This window comes from Serinus canaria, chromosome Z (assembly GCF_022539315.1).
Source record: "Serinus canaria isolate serCan28SL12 chromosome Z, serCan2020, whole genome shotgun sequence".
Lineage (NCBI taxonomy): Eukaryota > Metazoa > Chordata > Aves > Passeriformes > Fringillidae > Serinus > Serinus canaria.
Window position 1 is genome coordinate 3,857,777 of NC_066343.1, and position 20,767 is coordinate 3,878,543.

The 20,767-nt window shown below is 36.9% G+C and overlaps 1 protein-coding gene across 2 annotated transcripts; it reads left to right on the forward strand.

Annotated features, from left to right (window-relative positions):
* The first annotated feature begins 537 nt into the window (after positions 1–537).
* CARNMT1 (carnosine N-methyltransferase 1) lies at positions 538–20,658 on the forward strand. 2 transcript variants are annotated; one of them, XR_003945853.2, is made up of 8 exons: positions 538–914; positions 3,442–3,637; positions 4,583–4,746; positions 11,955–12,095; positions 15,961–16,139; positions 17,136–17,245; positions 18,145–18,248; positions 18,503–20,658. XR_003945853.2 is itself a non-coding variant. In XM_030237202.2 (8 exons), exons 1-8 carry the CDS (start codon positions 574–576, stop codon positions 18,602–18,604), a joined length of 1,341 nt encoding a protein of 446 aa, XP_030093062.1. In that variant the 5' UTR covers positions 538–573; the 3' UTR covers positions 18,605–20,658. The 2 variants fall into 2 exon arrangements, 1 of the variants encoding a protein (XP_030093062.1); XM_030237202.2 differs by having other exon boundaries at positions 17,136–17,249.
* Positions 20,659–20,767: the final 109 nt, after the last annotated feature.

A 20,767-nucleotide genomic window follows, 5' to 3' on the forward strand; every position in this document is an offset into this window, starting at 1 on the left:
CAGTTAGTCCTTGCCCATCCTCCCAGGAAACATCATCCGTCTTCAGCCCGGTGCAGAGTGGGCAGTAGTGCCTCTTGTCAGCAGAATGACCTCGCTGCCCCGGCTGCCTGCCAGCGGGGCCGAATGTGTACCTGACCTCAGCCTGGAGCGGCAGCCGGGCGGAGAGGCGGCGTTTAAGTGCTGAGCCGGTTCTTCGGTGCCCGGGTACCGCCGAGGAGTCCGAGGCACAGCGGCAGCCGTGCATTCTCCCCGGTACGTCCGAGGTGCGTCAGCGCTATTGCTGCCATGGCCCGACCGCGCCGTGCCGCCTCACACACCGGGACCGGGCACCACGCCACAGACAGTGTCCCCTGTGATACCAACGGCTCGGGAGCGCGCAGCGCTCTGCCAGGGAGCGGCTCCCGGTCTGGGGGAGCCCAGCTCGGGAGCACGAGTCCCGATCCTGCTGGATGCGCATGCGCAGGCCGTGCCCGCCTCTCGCGATACCCTCCTGCGCGGGGCCAACGGCGCGCCGGAAGGGCAGCGGCGCGCGTGCGCGCCGGCCCTGCCCGCGGGCGCAGGAGGGCGCGGGGGATGTCGGCCACGTGCGCCGTGTCCCGGAAAGCGCCGCTGCCGAGGCCGCGTCCCCAGGGAGAGAGGGAGCCGCCCGCCAAGGTGATGCGCAGGGGGCCGCGGCGAGGCCGCGAGGAGGAGCGGGAGCAATTGCCGTGGCCCGGAGAGAGCCCGAGCGGCATGGGCGCGGAGGCCGAGGCGGAGCGGGCGGCAGCGCTGAGCGACGAACGGCGGAGGCGGCCGCCTCTGGAGCCGAGGGCGCCGACGGCGCCGACGACGGCAGTGGCCAGGGCGGCGGAGGAGGAGGAACGTCTGGAGCGGGAACATTTTCGGAGGATCATCAACGCTTTCCGATATTACGGGTAATTGAGGCCTGCCCTCTGGGCGTGGCGCCCGGCGGGGGTCCCTCCGCTGGCCGAGCGGCCGCCGCAGGGTTCGCAGCTGCCCCGCGGCCCCCGTAGCGGGGCGCTCTTGGTGCGGCCGCCTCCCGGTCTGCGCTCCGAGCGCAGCGCTCTGCCGGCGGCGCGGGGCCCGAGGCGGCGAAGGGCTTCTGCGCTGCTTCTTTTCGAGATACGCGCGGAGTCGCCTTGATATCTGTCAGTTAGAAAGCATAAAAGAAAGCATCAAACCTGCAAAGAGTGTCTTGAGGTCTCTTAGGAGATAAAATGCTCTGAGACGCCTTACAGTCTCCAAAACAATAGTATCTCGTGCTGGCAAAGAAATGCAGAATGATGTTTCGATTATGGGTGGGAATTCTTGAAAGACATTTTACTTTGCAGAAGAGATAAGACCTATTGTTAGGGATTATGGATGCCGTTTTCAATAACATCTGTGGAGTCAGAATTTGCTGGCTCCATAGAAATGAGCCAGCCGTGGTGGGGCCACCTGGTTTTAGGACTGAATCCGTTTTAGTGGACGATAACTTGCATTGCAAGGTATGGAGCCCGGCTGGAAAAGTATTTTGGTAAACCGTTTCCTGTTTCTAGGTTTGGGAAGCAGGTTTGTACTTCAGCTGAGGAAGCCCCATCCTGCTGCTCGTTACTGTGTGCTGGACCCTCTTTTGTCAATGTAGTACAGGCATAATATGTAAATGGTAGTGAGGTTCTTGGTAGGAGTGGGTGATACTTAGATAATTTCTTCTATTTGAGGTTTGTCCATGTAAGTTTCATTTGTCTTCCAGGACAAGTGTTTGAGCAGGAGGTTGGTCTGAATGACGCTTTGATGTATCTTCCAAAATGAATTCTTTAATTCAGTTTGGACATATTGAAGACCTAGTTAGTTAAAAGTATCTAATACTGATTGCTACTAAGGCAATTCCGACCTGTAATTTATTTATATTAGTGGTATAATTGCACCGTCAGGCCTTAGAAGCTGGGAATATCCTTCTTAGCCTTCTGCTGAACTGTGGCTTTGGGTTGCTTTTGAATGCTTCTTTCAGTAAAAACATAGGAAAAGGATGTGGTTCAGATTTCCAGTATAGAAATTCAGTGAAATTACCTCTGTAATTTGATAATCAAATAAATAATCAGTAATCAAAGAAATAATTCTAAATTTGGTGAAATGACATATGTTGGTACTTAATAGATGGAATTTTTGTTTCCTCATATAGATATTTCCAGGTAACTTGGAAACATCTGTTTGAATTAGATAGTAACACTTTCAGATGAGTCCAGATCTTGTTCTTGTCTTCTAGACATAAAATAACTTCATTGCTTGTAGTTTTTCTGATTTCAGTTACTTGTTCTGCTAGATGGTCGTAATTTAGCATAAAAGGGTGGAGAATAAGGTTCAAAAGGTTTTTTTGCTGATAAAATTTCAGGAAGATGTTTTTGAGCTGATGTGCTTTATGTAAAGCATCAGTTTATTTTTTCTCTGTTTTGTTTTTTTGGGGTGGGTTTTTTTGGTTTTTTTTTTTTTTTTTTTTTTTTTTTTGTTTTTTTTTGTTTGGTTGGTTGGTTGGTTTTTTTTTTTTTGTTTCTTGTCCTTGGCTGTAATTTTAAACCAGTGTAGCTATTGCAGTGAACAAGCCCTTCTCAGTAACACGTGAATGAGATATTACTTGGTCAAATTTCCAGATTAAGGTTGTAACTAAAACACCAGCAATTGCAGCTGTCTCTCATGGCTAGTTTTTTCAGCTTTGTGCTGCTGTATGCTGACATACCTAAAATCATTTGGTGGTCAAAAGGGTCAGTATCTCTTACTGAATTATCTCTCTAGAGTCGTCATGACTGTGCTTTGCTCCTATACTTTTGTCAGTTTAGACAGAAATCAAATCTAGCAAAATCTCAGAAGAGTCACTATTTTTGTCAAACTTTTGTCCTGGGGAAGTGGAAAATTATTTTTAGCTTGCATCAGTAACATGATCATGTTCACAGTACTTATGAGGAATATGCTGTTAAAAGTAGGTAGCCTAGTATCTTAGTGTGGCTGCCAGAACTCTGGTATGGTCCAGCTGAGACTTTTACAGTTCTCCTGAAAGCAATGGACTTTGAGGATCCCAGTTCCCACTCCACATCTTGTTATTTCTGTAACTGAAGCTTACCAGTCCATTCAAATTAATTCAGTTTAAATTGGATTTGTGAAACAAACTTGGAAGATGGTTGGTTGTTAAATTTTATAGATCCATGTGTTAAGGTGGTGATCACATGCTCTGGAAATGGGTGGCTGAGGATGAAAGAGTAAGGTGGAAAGGATAGTCCTCTGAAACTGGAATATGTTAAATAGAGTGGTAAGGTAGAACCAGAGCTTAAAAGACTAAAAAACTTCTAGAAGACTTTCACTTTCTGTGTATGGAAAAAAATATGAATAATTGTAATTGGAGTAGCTTAGAGTGAACCTCTTTACATGTCTGTATATTGCTTCTAAATATCTAAAACTTTTGCTTTTTAGAACGAATATGCATGAACGAGTGAACAGAACAGAGAGGCAGTTTAAGTCTCTCCCAGCTAACCAACAGAGTCTTCTTCCTCAATTTCTCCCTCACCTTGACAAGATTCGGAAGTGCATTGATCATAATCAAGAAATACTACAAACCATTGTGAATGACTGTGTTCATATGTTTGAAAATAAGGAATATGGAGAAGATGTATGTTAAAATGGACTTTTTTCTTGCTCCAAAATTAATTGCTTTGGGATTGCCTATATGCTTTGGGATTTTCTACGTTTGTTATTTCTACCTCAAACCTCCAACTTTCTTTTCTTTTGCCATCCTTGTTTTATTGTTTCTTGTTTGCTCACGCTTTTCTCATCTTTGTCTTTCACATTTTGCAGAGCTGATGCTTAATGAAGCTGTTTGTTGTTAGTTCTGTTAGTTACGTTTATGACAACTAACTGTGAATCTGGCAAATCATTGTTTTTACTCCAGAATTCTAGCTTTACCCTGGTAACATTTAAAAGGTTTTTTTTTTCTGTTAACTATATGGAACATAAGTGATGTTGTCTGTCTTCATATAGGTTCTTATATGTTACATCATTATAAATTGGTTGCAATTCTAGATTGTAAGTATTTTTAATGTTGTTATTTGTAAACACCTTTTTACTGTTTGACCTACTTTCTATCAAAAAAAAATTACACCAAGACTTAAAGGACTGACAGAGATCGAAGCTGAAGTCCTCCTTTGATAAAGGCAAGATACAGTAATGGGCAGCCCTAACGTAAGCTTCTCAGTTTGCCTTACCAGTATCTAAAGGGATCCTTTTTTCAGGGAAGCAGTACAGCCTCTGCACTGGATAAGCCCTGATTCTTTCCTGAATAGGGACTACCAGTTGTGCTTTGCTGTGTATTTTTTGTTTGATATGGAAACTGGACTTTTGAGTGCCAAAGAAAGGCCAGCAAGCTCAGTTTGCTTAGGATATTAAGGTGGATTTAAGCCCAGGTCCCAGCAGTGACAGGGACTTGCTTTGTCAGCCGATACAGCAGTTCTTGCAGCATGGCCTTCTTTCTCTTCATGATTTGCTTTTTCCCCCTGCAAGACTCAAGATATTTGGTATATTTTCCCCTAACTTTTTTTTTTCTCTCCACTTTATTCAGGGAAGTGGGAAGATTACACCAGCTTCAACATTTGACATGGATAAATTAAAGTCCACATTGAAGCAATTTGTGAGAGACTGGAGTGAAGAGGGAAAGTCGGAGAGGGATTCTTGCTACCAGCCAATTATTAGTGAAATTGTAAAGAACTTTCCAAAAGAAAGATGGTAATAGTGTCTTAAAGCTTATATTTATGTGGACTTACGCTGTTGCACAAATCTAAAAGAGAATTTATGGAGTAATGAAAAGCTTTGTTTCAAAAGTAGAGAATTTTTTATGAACTCAGTGGAATTTATTTTTCAATCAAGAAAGTTTTTATTTCTAATACAAGATGTTGGAAAAGATTATAATCATAAGCTTCACAAAGTAATACCAGGTAAACCAGTAATAATTTTTTATTGTTGTTCTACAGCTGGGTGTAAAAATATATGGAAATCTTTCAAGTAAGAGACTTCAGAAAGTTAACTCAGTTGTGCTTAGTGAGGGAATGTTTGCAGGTAAGCAGATTCCCAGAGTGTGTCTGCTGCAAATGAAAGGAAGGACTCTGACAGCAGGAAGTAAGGCTTTTGCTCTTCATTATGGAAAGGAGGAGGAACACTTAACCTCTAGTGCAGGTACACTTAAATGCAAGAATTTACTCTGAAAATAATAAATTCTAACCTTAGTTTCAGATAGCTGTTCTAAGACAATTCTTAAAGCTTAGTTGCACATGTGAGAGTCATTTTGTAAGTATTGGCTTTTTAACAGTGCCAAAATAGTCATTGATGCAGACGTTTTAGTCATTTAGGTAGAAGCATATTAGTAAAGCCTAAAAAGGTTATAGTGCTGTAAGAATTCCTTGTTTATTGGTTCTGTCCATTTATCAACCCAGTCATCTTAAAGTGCATTTTAGTTTAAACTTAGTAGTCTTTTACAGTGGGAAAATTTGAGAATTTTCATTCATAAATGTAACAGGCCACTATTTAAGTTTGATATAACAGGTTATTATTATGGTGTTTTTTCTCTCTCAGTAATTAATAATGCTCTTGTGTGAATTTGAAAAGTCTCTTCCACTAGAGACTAGCCATTGTTTAGTTTGATTAGTAAAGATGGTTTGTGGTAGGAGGACATGGAGCGTAGATGGTTTCTATTTTGCCTTGAACTGACTTGCCTAAAGATACCTACACCTTTTAAAATGTTCATCTGCAAGTGAACTTTGTGCACTTTTTCTAGTGCTAATAGTGCCCTTCATAAGATAAAAAAAATGAGTTAAATACTGCAGGTATACTTCTGATGTGTAGATCTGTAGGAAAACTCATCGTTAGTTTGCAAGAGGTCATTCTAATCTCCAAGGTAGCAATTCAGCTTTTTCTCTTGTCTGCTATCTGTTAATGGATTTTGGTTGTGGCAGAGCTAGCTAATGTCAAATCTTAAGAGATTGATGACTGAGCCTGGAAAATCTTGACTTTTACATTTGTCATCAATGAACTTTATTTCAAAACCTTTAGTTTGTATTAGGAAGCAACATGTGGTAACAGATGGGGTGAATCTGAAATTGACAGCTTTGTGCTTCTTTACAGGGAATTCTTGTGGTTGTTGTTGCACAAAACTAAAGTGGCAGAGCATGGCTCCCTATTGTGGTAGCTCTGAAGTACCATTTGAGTTTTATTTTGTCTCTGCTGAAATCTCAATGCATCACTGTACGGATAAAACATCTCTACTACAAGTTTGAGTTCATCAAACAGCATTTTTTAAATTTCTAAAATGCGTATTACTTAAGTTATCATTGTGGAGCTGTTGTAACACTTAGGTAAAACCCTTTCTCTGTTCACATATTGTTAGCTACTATGTCAGCTCACTTATTTTTCCTGGTGACAGAAGGCTCTCCTGGTTTGGTGTACTTTACTTTTTGAGGTTAGAATCAGAGTCATGTACTATCAAGCTTAACTGGCAGTCCCATTTCACCCTTGTACAAGAAATAACTTCCCTGGCAGGGTTTGCTAGCTGGTAAGTCTGAGTTTTTTATACAAATTTTATACAAACTCTTCACTCTCCAGTGACAGCACCCAAGGTAATGGCATGCAGCTGAGCCAGGGGAGGTTTAGGTTAGATATCAGGAAAAAATTCTTTACCCAGAGGGTGCTTGAGCACTGGAACAGGATCTTCAGGGAGGTGTTTACAGCACCAAGCTTATCTGAATTCTGGAAGAGTTTGTACAATATTTTTAGGCACAAGGTGTGACTCCTGGAGTATCCTGCATAGAGCCAGGAGCTGTACTCTCTTACCCTGACAGATCTGTTCTAGCTAGGCATATTCTATGATTCAGTGATCTTGGAGTGGACAAGTTTTTTCAGTTTAAAAGGGATTGACGAGGCCTGAACTGAACACAGTGAGTTGTTCTGTCTGTTGTTTATAGTGGGAGAGGACTGACCATGGATTCTAATGTATAAAAGAAAGCAGCCTGTAAATGAACTTCAGAATGCAGCTTTGTATTGCTTTAGAGTTTCCTTTTGTAGCACAGAGCACTGAAGTCTCCTGAAAGAATAAAATGAAAGTGCAAGAGAAAAACTGCCCTGGGTGAAAAAAAATACTTTTTTCTAAATGTATTTTTTGTTGAAAATGATAAATAATTTTAAACTGTCAGTGCCGGTCACCTTTTACTTTGTAAAAGGAATTGCAGTACTCATCAAATTTGTAATACTTACTGGAATGGTACATTCAGTTTCTAGTTAACATAATTTGTTGATGTTATTGATTCCATGCATTGGAATCATGTGAAAATGAAGTTAAAATTTTTGAAACTATTGAGGTATGTTTCCCTCTGCACTTGCACACCTTATAGCATTGTAGTTTGCAAAATTTACACGTGTGGATTCAGTTTGTATGTAAATAGCAGGAAAAGCAGTGAAGTGTTGTATATGCTTGCTCTTTGGGAGGTAGAAGTAGTGCAAGCAATGGTTGAAAGCAGCTGTAAATCAGAATAGTTATTTAGTAGGTGCTACTTATCATGTGTTTAAGTCTAGTCTTCTGATTAGGCTGTCATTTAAAGGTAAATTAAATGGCAAAAGCTGTTCCCGCCTCTTTCTGCTTAGCGCCTTAACGCAGAATCTGTTAGCAGAGTCAACAAAGCAGTTTTAAGTAAATCCCATGAGATCAGGTCTTCCTGAACAACTGATAGATTTCCTGCATTCTTCATGTTGGGATTTGTGTTTCAGGTTGCAGGAGCTCTGTAGTATCTAAGTTTCTTGGATTGGAATGAACATACTTGCTGTAGGAGAAAATAGTAAAACATAGATACATTTTTATTTCTTTATCTGTGTATTTTTTGTAGCATTTTTATAGGGAAGTATCAAATTGAAAATCTAAATAAGCATACTCAAAAAGTTTTTTTTGCTTCCCCTTTTTTCGATCATCTTGGTTTCCTTTCACTTCTGGTTGCTCTTTCTGCTTAGCTGAAACATTGTAAAGATCATCAACTTCTTGTCCAAAATAAATCTATGACAGAATTAATTTTTTGGTAATTATTGTTCCATGGCCAAAACCAATATACTTAGGTATTTTTTCCAGTTTTCTCATAAACTAGGCCTCTAGAATGAACTGTAGTTTGAAATTCATCTGTGTCACGCTGTCCAGCTAACAAATGTATTTTCCAAGATGCTGACAGAGCAGCTGAAAATAAATGGTCAGAACTTAGTTTCCTTTTATTATGAAAAACAGCTTATTAGTCCTGAGCCGGAGCTTTGACTATACTTCTTGAGTGTGCTCAGTCATATTTATAATGGAGTTGAAATTTCTCCTTTATTTGAATTTTATTTGACTTTATATTAAATACATTTGTCCTTGCAGGTCTTTGTACTTAGCCTAAACTTTGCTTTACACATTGGATTTAAGAGCAAATAGATTGGCATTGTTACTGCATCACTCAGTGCTTCGCAGGTCTTTAAATGAAAGTATATAAAACTCAGCTGCTAAGTTAAGAGAATTGCTCTTCAAATGATTGTGCTGTTTAGCATTGGTCTTTAAAGAAAAAATCACCAACAAAATGGTTGAAGTAAAATAACGAAATATGGAATACTGCGAATTGGATCTGTTTATTATCTAAATTTGCAGAACACGTAAACACTAGGAAAGGTGTCCCTGAATGTTCCTATGCTGGTATTTCTGCTGATAAGAAGCCCATCTCAGTGTGAGATACATATTTACTACTTCATTTGATAAACTGAACTGCTCTTTTTAGTTTATGAAAATGAGGATTGTGTTTGATCAGACACTCTCATTTTTATTTTGCTGAGTGTGTTTACCTTTTCAGCAGCATTACTTTTTTTTACAACACAATAGGCATGAAATAAACTTCCATTTTTGTGTTTAATTTCCCCCTTTTAAAAAGTACAATCTTCATTAATATCAATAGTCTTCTAAGAGGTGAAAATGTGTCACACTGAAACTTGCAGTGTGAAAAAGGCATGAAAAATTTATTTCTGATATTTCTCCATTGTTTTTTTGAAGAGGCTTCTGCAGTTTCAGTAGTTGAGCTAAACAGTACTGTGCAGCCCTCTTTGCTGCTTGGCCAGCACCTTTCCCCATACCTGTCAGAGTAATAGGCTGATGCTGCTTCCCTCTTGGCCCACAGGTATTCAGTGGGTACTTGTTGGACACTCATTTATGTTCCTAACTGCTGCTAGATGTGTGTCATAGAAATCCTGTCTGTGCTGGCTGGTTGGAGGGTAGTTTTCCTTCTGGATCACTTTGGGTTATTATGCTACCACAGTTGGGTTTTTTTTGTTTGTTTGTTTGTTTGTTTGTTTATTTGTAACTGCTGTAATCATAAAACAACCAGAGAAAAGCCTCTTTTCTAGCCTCTTAAAGGACTATAGCCATTAAAAAAAGCACTTTCTGTGCAATTAAAGATTTTTAGCTATTATAAGGATTCAGAATTCAACATAATTCATTAACAGTTTGTCACAAACAGTTCAAGTCTTGAAAAAAGTGTTAGACAGTTTTTTTCTAATTAAGGGGACACTGTCAGCAGTAAGTATGCCACATACATAATTTCTCAGTCTATAAATTAAAAAATATGCTCTCGGAAAGTTAATTTCAATGTTAGTGGACTGAGATTTGATTATATTGTGTTTTATTAGATGTGCTCTCTTGCTGAAATGAAGTTAGTGGCCAGGAGTATTCTCCAGCAACTGATATGAAGAGTCATGATAGAAGTTAAATTGCTAACAAATTTCCGGATTTTAATCCCTTAATAAAGGTGGAAATAAAAGTGCAGTTAAGTCTGCACTAGAAAAAAAAAAAAAACCAACAACTATTTTCTAAGAGATAATTGGTAAAATTTGTTTCTAAGTACAAAAACTTTATATTGTGAATGAAAAGATAAAGACAAATACAGGCTATTTAAAATAAACTCACTTGACTTAAATAAACTCACTTGATAATGATTTTTTTCTTGTTTCAGGGTGCATAAAAGTGCAGATATTTAAAATGTGAATATACCTGCATATCAGTTAGCTACCAGGTTGCTTTAAGAAAAGACTTAATGTGTTGTAATCTTGAAAGTGGTTTATGGCTTATCATCCCATTTATCACAGAAATGTGATAATACATGGGGGTGCTAAAATCTGTGTGGAGCTAGTCTTAAGTGTTTCATAAATAAAGTGAATTTGTAAGGAAATGGAGAAATAGATTAGGTTAGAAAATCCATTTAAAATAGTGGTGTACCATTATGAATAAGAAAAGCTGTAAGATAGAAGCTTCTCTGGCTCCTAACAGAAAGCACATTTTTTTCTTCCTTCTCGTTGTTCCCTATTTTCAAAAATTTCATATTGAGCATGTAGTTTTCTCCTGAAGTATTTTTTTTTTTCAGTAGGACTTTGTGCTAGCTTCTGGTTTCCCCTGTAGAAGAGGGGTAATGAGGACCCTTGCTTCACAGGAGTGCTCTTAAGTAATAACAAAGGACCCTTGCTTCACAGGAGTGCTCTTAAGTAATAACAAAGTCTTGATTTCCAGCTTCTTGGTGAGTCAGAAAAAGAGCCTGGATGTATAATGGAATGGAAATGAATGGGATGATTTCCTATTTCACTAAGAGACTTCACTGACTAGGTGATGAAATCAAAACTCAGAAGGCACTGTTATAACTGCTTTGTTAGATTGTGTGGCCTTTAGAAAAGAATAATACTTTTGGTTTTGGGTAATAGCATTCAGAAATGTATGGCTTCTAGGATTTATGTAAAAACTCCTTTAATCATCTTCATGCTTGTGCAGCATCCTTACTCTTTTGAACCTTCTTTGGCATTCTGAATTTTTAAGTAGTCAAAGGCTTTGTGTTTTGGTGCCTTTTATCCTTTGTAACTGCTGGATCTGGCCTCCCTCATGTAATTGCATATACATTGGTAGATGTATATTTTTGTCTCTGAAGGTGACATGCAAAACAGTGTTGGGAGGTGTATGAATATTCATACCTCGGTGTATGAAATTATGAACGCTTGATGTCGTGTTTTTGATTGGAAACTGAAAAGCTATTTCCTTTTAGATTAGGTATTTTCAGTTTTGCATGCAAGTCGTTTCTGTTTTATGAGTGAAGGTTTGATTGCGTTGTGGTGGAAGCGTGAGTTAAAATATGTATGTATTTCCTTCTCTGCCTCAAAGAGGAGCAATTCTCCTTTTTGAGATTCTTAGTTTTGTTTTTTAGTTGCTGCACTTGAGAGAGATTTTAAGTATTTCAGTGAACACACTGCTGAATGTTTTCTGTTTGTCTTCAAATTGATGCCTAGTTATGGGTGAATGGTTAGAGAGCTGCAATGTACTTTGATTTAGGAAATATGTCACTTAGAGTATTTGGGGAAACCAATGAGCAGCATATGAAGAACCCACCATATCTGGAACAGTCACTGCTTTAAGGTTTTTACATTCTGAATTGTTAATCAGATTATGGAGATTTTATGTTTTCATTTCTTATGTCAAAATACTTGGAATTTTGGATTTTTTTTTTTTCTTGAAAGGTTACAAAAAATATGTCTAGAATGCTTCCTGATTATCAGTGGGGCTTAGAGAAAATTACATTGTGCTATATGATAATATTCTTCAGTTCATTTGAGAAATATTTGGCTAGGTAACTGTATAACATTAAAGGAAAACAGATTATGTACAGCATTTATGCTCTGTATTCTGAATGAGGGTTGTATATGTTCTTTTGAGTAATTTGTGTAAATTATTTTGACTGTACAATTAACCAATCTGCTCAGAGCAGGCTCAGTTTGATTTAAAAGTGAAGTCATACAGGAAGCATAATACAGTATCTAAGTATATGGTGGGAAAAATGTTTGGCTGGACCTCTTAAGTTGTGTTAAAGGGTATCAGACAAAGACTTAACTAATATTTTGTTCTGTTGCAGGGATTTCTCCAAAGTTAATATCCTGGTACCTGGTGCTGGGCTAGGTAGATTGGCGTGGGAAATAGCTATGCTCGGTTATGCTTGCCAAGGAAATGAATGGAGCCTCTTTATGCTCTTTTCTTCTAACTTTGTACTCAACAGGTATATAGCTTATGTTTTACTTGCTGAATAAAACCTAGAGAGGCAAAAGTATAAATGAGAGAAATCTGAATATATACATCTCAAAAGAATAGATTTTTAAGTTGTACTACAAGGCACACATACTCAATTTTTAGAATGCTTTAAGGAAAAAAAGTCTTAGGGATAAATTGGGAAGGAAGTATTGTATCTGAATTGTTAAAATTACAGGAGGCATAGTTTTGTGAGATGTAAAATCTAAATTGAACAACAGATTTTCTGCAAAATTTTGATTAGGTTTTATGATTTATTTCACATCTGTTTCTGTAAAATGGACACCTATCTTACTATTACTGAATATGGGCTAGTAAATACATGCATGTTATTTAGTGGTGGTGATTATTAACAGAGGATACCTGTTTAAAAAAATAGTATCACCTTCCGTACTAAAGTTTTAGGCACTGTTTTGACAAGAAAAACAATAATTGAAGCATGCTGAGCAAGAGACTAGGAGTTAATAGTTCCACAATTATGCTCAGATAATAAATTTAAATGTAGTAAATTTCATGTTACAGGTTTTACTTAAAATGACATTTCTGTTTTTGATATTCTGCCACTTGCATTGGAATTACTGTTTTCTAAATGACTTAGGGAAGAAAAAAGGCAGCACACGCAACTGTTCTCTTAAGAACCAGAGTGGGAAAGCTACAGGTGGCAAGTATTGAAAGAGGTCTGGAGGGTGTTTTGAGGGGGGGGAGGGGGCAGGTAATCCAAGTTCACAAAGACAGACAGAATTTGATAGTTCATCCATCACATTATATACCTTTGCTGAAAATACCTAAACTATTGGCTTTTTTTCTGTATTATCATATTGTTTTGGAGGCTGTTTTGTAGACTGATTATCCATGTGCACTGTGACGCTCTCGCATCTCACAGTTTACTGTTCAAAAACCAGGGGAGAACACTGCATGGTGCCTGCTGAGTATCTGCATATAGCAGTAGTGCTCCGTGTGATGATAAGAGATGTTTTCTGGAGGTTCATTTGTTCTTTTTTTCTTGCATTATTCTCAAGTGACTCATTTGGTGGGGAAGTTGTATATTACAATTGATCTGACTGATGCCTTTTAGCTACTAAGAGAGAACCATATTCCTCTCATGCTTTGGAATTTCAAAGCAGCATAAAAGCATAAATTTCCCATCTTTTGGAGCACTGGTCAGCTGTCGCAGAGGTTACTTAACTTCATCCCTACCTCTGATGACATGCTTCCTTGCATAAGCAGTCTTTGCCTATGTGAAACTATCCATGCTTCACTAACAGGCATAATTTTAGCATCTAATGCTCATGTAGTGTTCCCTATGTAGGAATGTAGTGTTCATATAGGATATTTAGCAAAGAGATGTATATGCATTAAACTTGCTAACAATATGAAATTTGGACAGGAAAATTGAGTGTTGTGCAACTGCTGTAGTCTTTATCTTTGCTGGACAAATTATCAGTTATATTATTAGCATGGAAGAGAATGCTGCTAGCATGACTGAGTAGCAGTCAATTTAGTTGAAGTCCAAGCATCACTTTCTGCCAGATGTAATTGTGGGCTTGATGTAACCTTCTGTTATAAAGGTTTTAGGGACTTGAACATTCTTTCAGTTTAGTCTGAAGCAGCTGTTCATGGTTAGCCTTGTGAAATGCACATTTGCTTTACTGAAACTGGAAGAAGTGGCAGTGATCCATGTAAGTTGAAGATAATACCTAAAGAAGAGTGGTCAGAAAAAAACAATTTGCCAGCGAAGTTTTTAACTGTAGTCTTGATTTAAGTTGATAAAAGCATGATTTGCTCATCTGTGCTTACTGTTTTACAGCTTTACCTTTTTTCTCTGACAGTGGTTTATATTTAGGAAGACAGAGTACTGTTTTGAATGTCAAGCATTACTACAGTAGGCTCCTAGATGTGGTACACTGGCTTAATGTTTCTGTGTGCAAAGTGACATTTGCTGATTTTCACCCATTTTAAAAAAACCTTTCATATCTCTGAAATCGTGAACTTTTTTTACAGTGGATAAAGCTGCATGGTATCGTATGTAGAGTGTGTGTCACAGTGTAACTGTGGTCACTGTAAATATCTGAAATTATTTGGAGTATGTTATTCTGTTGAGGAAACTCTAATTTGAGAATAAAATGACCCTAGACTAGTTAACCTGCCGTGGCTCCAAGGCTGCTTTAGTCATTGTATGGGACATTTTGCTTTCCCTTGTGTACCTAACGTTCTTACATCGTGTGTTTTTCTTCTTTACTTTTTGGAAAGAATATAATTTTAGATAAATCTTGACACTTGGAATTCCGAGACTGCTAGTTGTGTTTGTAATGTCTTAGGATGAAAACAGTTAAGTTACATTTTTATGTGTATGCCAGTGGTGAGTAGTGAGATTTGACCTACCCATTTTTTCAAAAACAGTCTTTTAAGCTGAATGTTGAACAGTGAATACCCCACCCCTATGAAACATAATGAAGTGTGTCACACTTAAATATCTTAAATGTTTATAATAGAATGTGTATTACACATCTTTTGTTGTAAGAATGGAATTGCCAAGGACTGGAGTACTTCGTTTTGAAGTAAAAATTATTGAAACTGGAAATGGAAGTTTTCAAGCTTGTATATGAAAGAGATTGCTATTTTGTATTAAATTGGAACTGTTTCAAAGTCTATGTGAACAATGAACTCCTTTCTAATATTTTCTTTTAATTGCTGTTGTAGTGGTTAGGGGGCTTTTTTGTTTTGTTTTGGATTTGCTTTTTTTAACCAACTGCATATGTCTGGTATTTATTTATACATTAAGAAAGTCGTTGAACGTTGTATACTGCTGCTCAGGTTTTAGATTTTCAATGATAAAATGAAATATGGATATGATATGGAGGAGGTAAAAAAAATTATTTCAAACACTTTATCACAAATTTATTCTAATCACCAGCCAAAAAGAGTGCACTTTCTGTAGCCCAGTAGATTGCTTGCAGTTTATGAAATGCTTGATGATATGTATTTTATGGGACAGATATGTCCTCTGTTGTCCTTGAAAGAAAATGTTTTTTCATTTTTTAGTTACAAACTAATTTTACAGGATGGTGGGAAAAGCTTATTATACTTAAATGCTAACTTCTTAAATTATGAGTTGATTAAGTTGGTCTTCTCAACCCAGAAACTCTGTTTAAAGAGACATCTTTACTTAGCATGATTACAAAGATCCAGGTGTCACAAACTTAAAACTACAACAAACTTAAAATGGCCACTATTGTGCTAATGCAAAATGGTGCTTATTTATATTTTTAATTATTAAAGCATCTTTTCAGTTAGCATCTGAAAAATGCTTTTGTTTAGCTGTGCTTCAAAATTTCCGATGATTATGGTTCAAAAAAGTCTAGAATGATAACAAATGTTTCCAAAAAAAAATCATGGAACTATTGTTACTTTTTGTTTGTGTGTTGGTTGGTTGGTTGGTTTTGGTTTTTTGTTTTGGTTTTGTTTTTTTTTAATAGGAAGGGAGATGATCCAGCAAGTGTCAGCTTTATGGAATATAGCAAATTGCAAACTTCATTAATCTTACAAAATAAGCATATGTGTTTTCTTCTTGGCAGAGAAATAAGTTGGAGAAAATTACATGAAGTCATAAAAGAAAGTTCTAAAATTAGAAAAGGCAATTCCTTTGTAGTAGTGCTTTTGTCAGATTAAACTTAGTTTTTTGATCACTTCGTTATCATGGGCAGTCCAGAGTGTTGTGAACTAAATTAAATTTTCTGGCAAATATGGAGCTGTTACAAGAACTTTGACTCTTATATTTCTAGATTCTAGATAAGCAAGTAGTTGAAACAAATTTTGCTGGTTTTCATATTTTGCAGATGCTCTCAAATTAATTCATGTAAGCTTTATCCCTGGATTCATCAATTTAGCAATAACAGAAGATCTGCTGATCAGATACGACCAATTTATTTCCCAGATGTTGATCCTCACAGTCTTCCTTCTGGTTCAAACTTCTCTATGACAGCAGGGGATTTTCAGGAAATTTATTCTGAGTGCAGTGAGTAAATGTAAACTTCTAGGCTATCCATGTAACTTTACAGACTTCCAGAGTATTTGGGACAGATTATAAAGAGAGTGGAAGTGTATGCACCAGTATTGAGTATAAAGAACTAGCTGTAGCAAGATTCTCATACTCAGAATATTTCTCCAGCTGTATCAATAGGTCTGTTTCTTGCTTCAAAAGAGCTATTCTTCCTGGTTATAGCAAATGTGGACACCTTCTCTAAGAGATCTTGCAGGAGCCTTTCCCACAGCTGCTTAATTTTCTGAAGATTCTATCTTTAACAGTAGAACATCCAAGACTGGCATAAATTAAGACTTCTAATAATTTTTATTTACAGAACTTAAAACTTTTGCTATTTCAAGAATACCTGTTTAGAGATAAACAGGGAGACTCATGCTTTAAAAGGTAGACTTCAAAAATTCCTGCATATTGAATTTACTTGTTAAAAACAGCTGGGAAGATATTCAAATACTGAGTAAAATATTTTAAACCTAAATGACTACTGAAAGTACATTTTAGTGTGCAGACTTGTATTGTTCTAAATACTAACTAGGGACGGCTAAAATGATTGGGGATTTTTGCAGTTGTGTTTTAACTGTGGTCCTAATGAAATTTATAGGGCAGGTGAGTAATAGCACAATTGGGGCTTCATTTGTATATAATGTGTTACAAAATTCACATTTTGCAGAATATAATATATATAATTTTATATAATGTATAAACAGTTTTGTTAAGTAAACAAGTAGTAAGTATACGTAATATTATAATGTGTGTATGTATATGCACATGAATACTGTCCAAATGAACCCAAAGTTAACAGTTTTTAATGTAAACCAAAATATTTACTTGCAAACAAAATGAAGAGCCTTCAGCTGCTGTTAGTTGAAGGTGATTCTAAGGGTATCAACAAATACCAGGGTTAAATGACAAATTTATACAGGATTAAAAGCATTGAAACTAATCTCTCTATACTTTGCTCTTTTCGTGCAGATACGTGGGACTGCGTAGCAACTTGCTTTTTCATAGACACAGCACATAATGTTATTGATTATATTGATACTATATGGAAAATACTAAAGCCTGGAGGAATATGGATAAATGTAGGCAAGTGTGACCAGCTGCTCTTTTTGGCTTACTTTTGATAGTAAACTTGAAAAGTCCTTGCAAATAATTGTGTCTATGCAGCAAACTGTACAGCTAGAAAAATACAGGGCTTGGAAATTATCTCAGAAGTTATCAAAATATGTTCAGATGTTTGCTAGTTACTGTCAACACTGTGATTTTTAAATATGCCAGTGGCAGGTTTTGCAATCGTGCATCAAACATTTGTTTTTTGACAAATGTTGTATTCTGTGGTGATGGTTGCTATTTTTCTAAGAAAATGCAGCTTTAAAATACATCCTTGCTTTTTGGGGTTTTTTTTTTCCATTGTAATTGATACTCTGCCTTGAAGCAGAAGTTTTGGGAATGCGATTTGATTGGAGTCTTCCATGATGAAAGAATGTTAGACAAGACGCAGGCATTAAACATTATGCATTGTAAAAACTGGTCAGTCACTGGTCAATTGGTTGCTCTCTCAGTCCCAGCCAGTCAGAGTGCTCGCAGAGCTCCTAGGCAGACTTAAATATTTTGAGCTATAGAGACAGCAGTGATGCTTGGCTGAAGAAATTTTAAGATGCAGAAAACAAAATCTGGTAGGAAATGTTGCAAATTGTTGAATAAGAGCTAAATTAACTAGTATTGATATTCATTATAAGAATCATATTCAAGTAACACCAATATGTTCTTTTATCAGTATTTATAGAATCATAGAATGGTTTGACTTGGAAGGGATCTTAAATATGATGGAGTTCCAACCCTCCCTTGGCAGGGAACCTTCCATATTTTGAGTTATGTGAATCTGGATATAAGTGTTTGTTGCACTATCAGTGTGTACTTTCGACTTTCTACACATATTTTGTCTTTTGGTAGCCATTTCTGTTGTATCTTTGTACTTCAGGTCCTCTGCTTTACCATTTTGAAAACTTGGGAAATGAACTTTCAATAGAATTAAGCTACGAGGATATAAAAAATGTTATCCTGCAATATGGATTCCATATAGAGGTAAGAAGATAGTGTAGTTTGCAATAAACAGTATTGTTATAAATCAGACAAACTGCTTTGATTAAACCACCATGAATTTCACTCAATATAATGGCATAGATTAATGACTTGTAGGTGTATTTATCTTACAAATTACCTACTTTCTCATTTCATAAGAAGTGCATAGATGAGCCTCATAATCAAATAACAATATAGCATTTTCTTGTATAGTTCCTGTGCAGAAGCTGTCTTGAAAACTGCTGCTTTGTTTTCAGGTGGAGAAAGAATCTGTACTGTCAACTTACACTGTGAATGAACTCTCCATGATGAAATACTACTATGAATGTGTGTTGTTTGTGGTGAGAAAACCAGAATAGTAGTGATTTGAATAGGTTAATGAGAAAATACTGTTAGCTTGAAAGCTAGAAATGAGAATAAAATCATATGGTGATGTATGGACACAACCTCAAATCAGTGGTGCCTTCTTGTTCCTAAGAGGATATAGATAGTGTCTATTTTCTTAATATCTCTATTGCTATTCAGACATGTACTACGCCCTGGATATTCATAATACACTTTTGAAAGATTAAATGTTCACATGCACTGTCTTTGTGCTTTGGAATGCATTAAATATAAAAGCAGAAGTGCTTTCTTGAGAATAAAATTTAATGTTTGCCATAACTAGGCTAATTCTCTGCTGATGCTGCCTCATTTTTCATAGATTTATAGTGCTTTTTTTTCCTACTTGATGATATTAGGAATGCATGGAGGTGCTTACTGTACTAGCTGTATCACTTTTAGAGAAGTATTTGTAAATGTATACTTAAATTTTGAAGTCTGAAATGTTTGGGAAATGGTAAAATTATTCTTGAACAGATAAATTAGTCAACTGTTAGAGCATTTCCTGTGCAACTGAAGTAAAGTAGAATATTATACAAATTCTGATCTTTGGCTGTACCACTGTTAAAGGTTTAATCAAAACCCAGAACTGATAGGAAATTAGAAATGCTATGTGAAAGCAGAATACTGAAGAAAAAAGCAGACTATCACAGAGGAGCAGTATGTTAACCTCAGTTGAGGAAAACACTGGTCTTGATTGATCTTAATGTTGGAGCTGAAATGTGTTAGATGCTTTGCCTTCTTGAAATAACACTTGAGTCATCTTCTACTGTTTAAGCCAGAACTTTTAAAGTTGCTAAACACAACTGAGTTATCCATGCAATGTGTAGGTAGTACAACATAAAAATACCTGTCAGAGCAGTGAAGTTACATGGAAATATGTGCTGTAACCTAATAACTTCCACCTGAGCCAGGGTATGCAGGCCAAATGGTAGACAATTTCCTTGTAACTTCACTTTACCCCTTTACTTCTTGGTTCCTCCGACTAATATGGTTTTTTTCCTAACAGATGTGGCTTAGGTGACTGTTTAATCTACAAGTCATGATACTATTCAAAAGGCTGTCATGTCACATAGAATCTCATGTCACTTTGAAGTTACATAAGAAATGAGAAAAACCTTAATTAACAGTCTGAGATGAGGTGTCATGTTAGTCATCCTGTTTGCATAATATATTGATTACCTTAAGTGCCATTTGGATTCATGTTCAAAAAAATGTTTAAAATATTAAACCGTTATGGTGAGGGCTGAATTTTTGTTTTCTTCTTTGGCTAAAAGGACACTGGTCAGTATGTTGTTTGTTTCTCATTATTTTTTGTCCTGTCTTTCATGGTGATGTCCTAATCACATCTCTTTAATAGATTGGTTACTGGCTTTTCAGTTTCTCTAGTCAAGGCCAGAAATTTGTGCCTTTATTCCTAAACTGAAAATCGGCAAGGAGGGAAAACAAACTTTTTTTAGAAAATATTTTCAACACTGCATAAGAGAGTGCATGCTCCTATATGTTTCAGTATTATGTTTCTTTCTGCACAGAATTCTGATTGAGAACAGAGCCTTCTGCTCTACAGAAGCTTTTAAGTTTGGCTTAAACTACTCTTCTATGAACTCTGGTATTTCTAAAAGTGCATGAACTCAGTTTTTCTCTGTTCCAAGAGAGATGTGTTCAAAGATTAAACACTGCTATTCAACTAATAATTTGAAAATAAAAGTCCTTGTGTGGCTAAAAGTAAAACAAAGCATGTGTTTGCTTTACAAAAGTAAAGCAAACACATGCTTTAATTTCCTCATCGTACCATTTAATTTTTGAGATAATTTGTAATTCTTTGCTTTCATTACACTTTTCTTCTCTTAGGTAGAATATGAATAGTAATTTACTTGATTTTTGAGCTTCTTGAAATAAGCCAGAGGTTAGCTGAATGTCAGTTTTGCCGAGTAGCATATCTGTTTGTAATACTACCCATTTATTGGCCCATACACTCTGTAATTTGAAATGTGCTGTTCTGTTTTTCAAAATAAAGCAGTGGAACTCTTTATTTATGATTAAATGTCAGTATCCTATGTTCTGGTGGTTTTTTTCTGTACCACTCCGTGTTGTCACAGGTGCCATTTTTGTGTGTTCTCTGAAAATATTTTTACATGTGG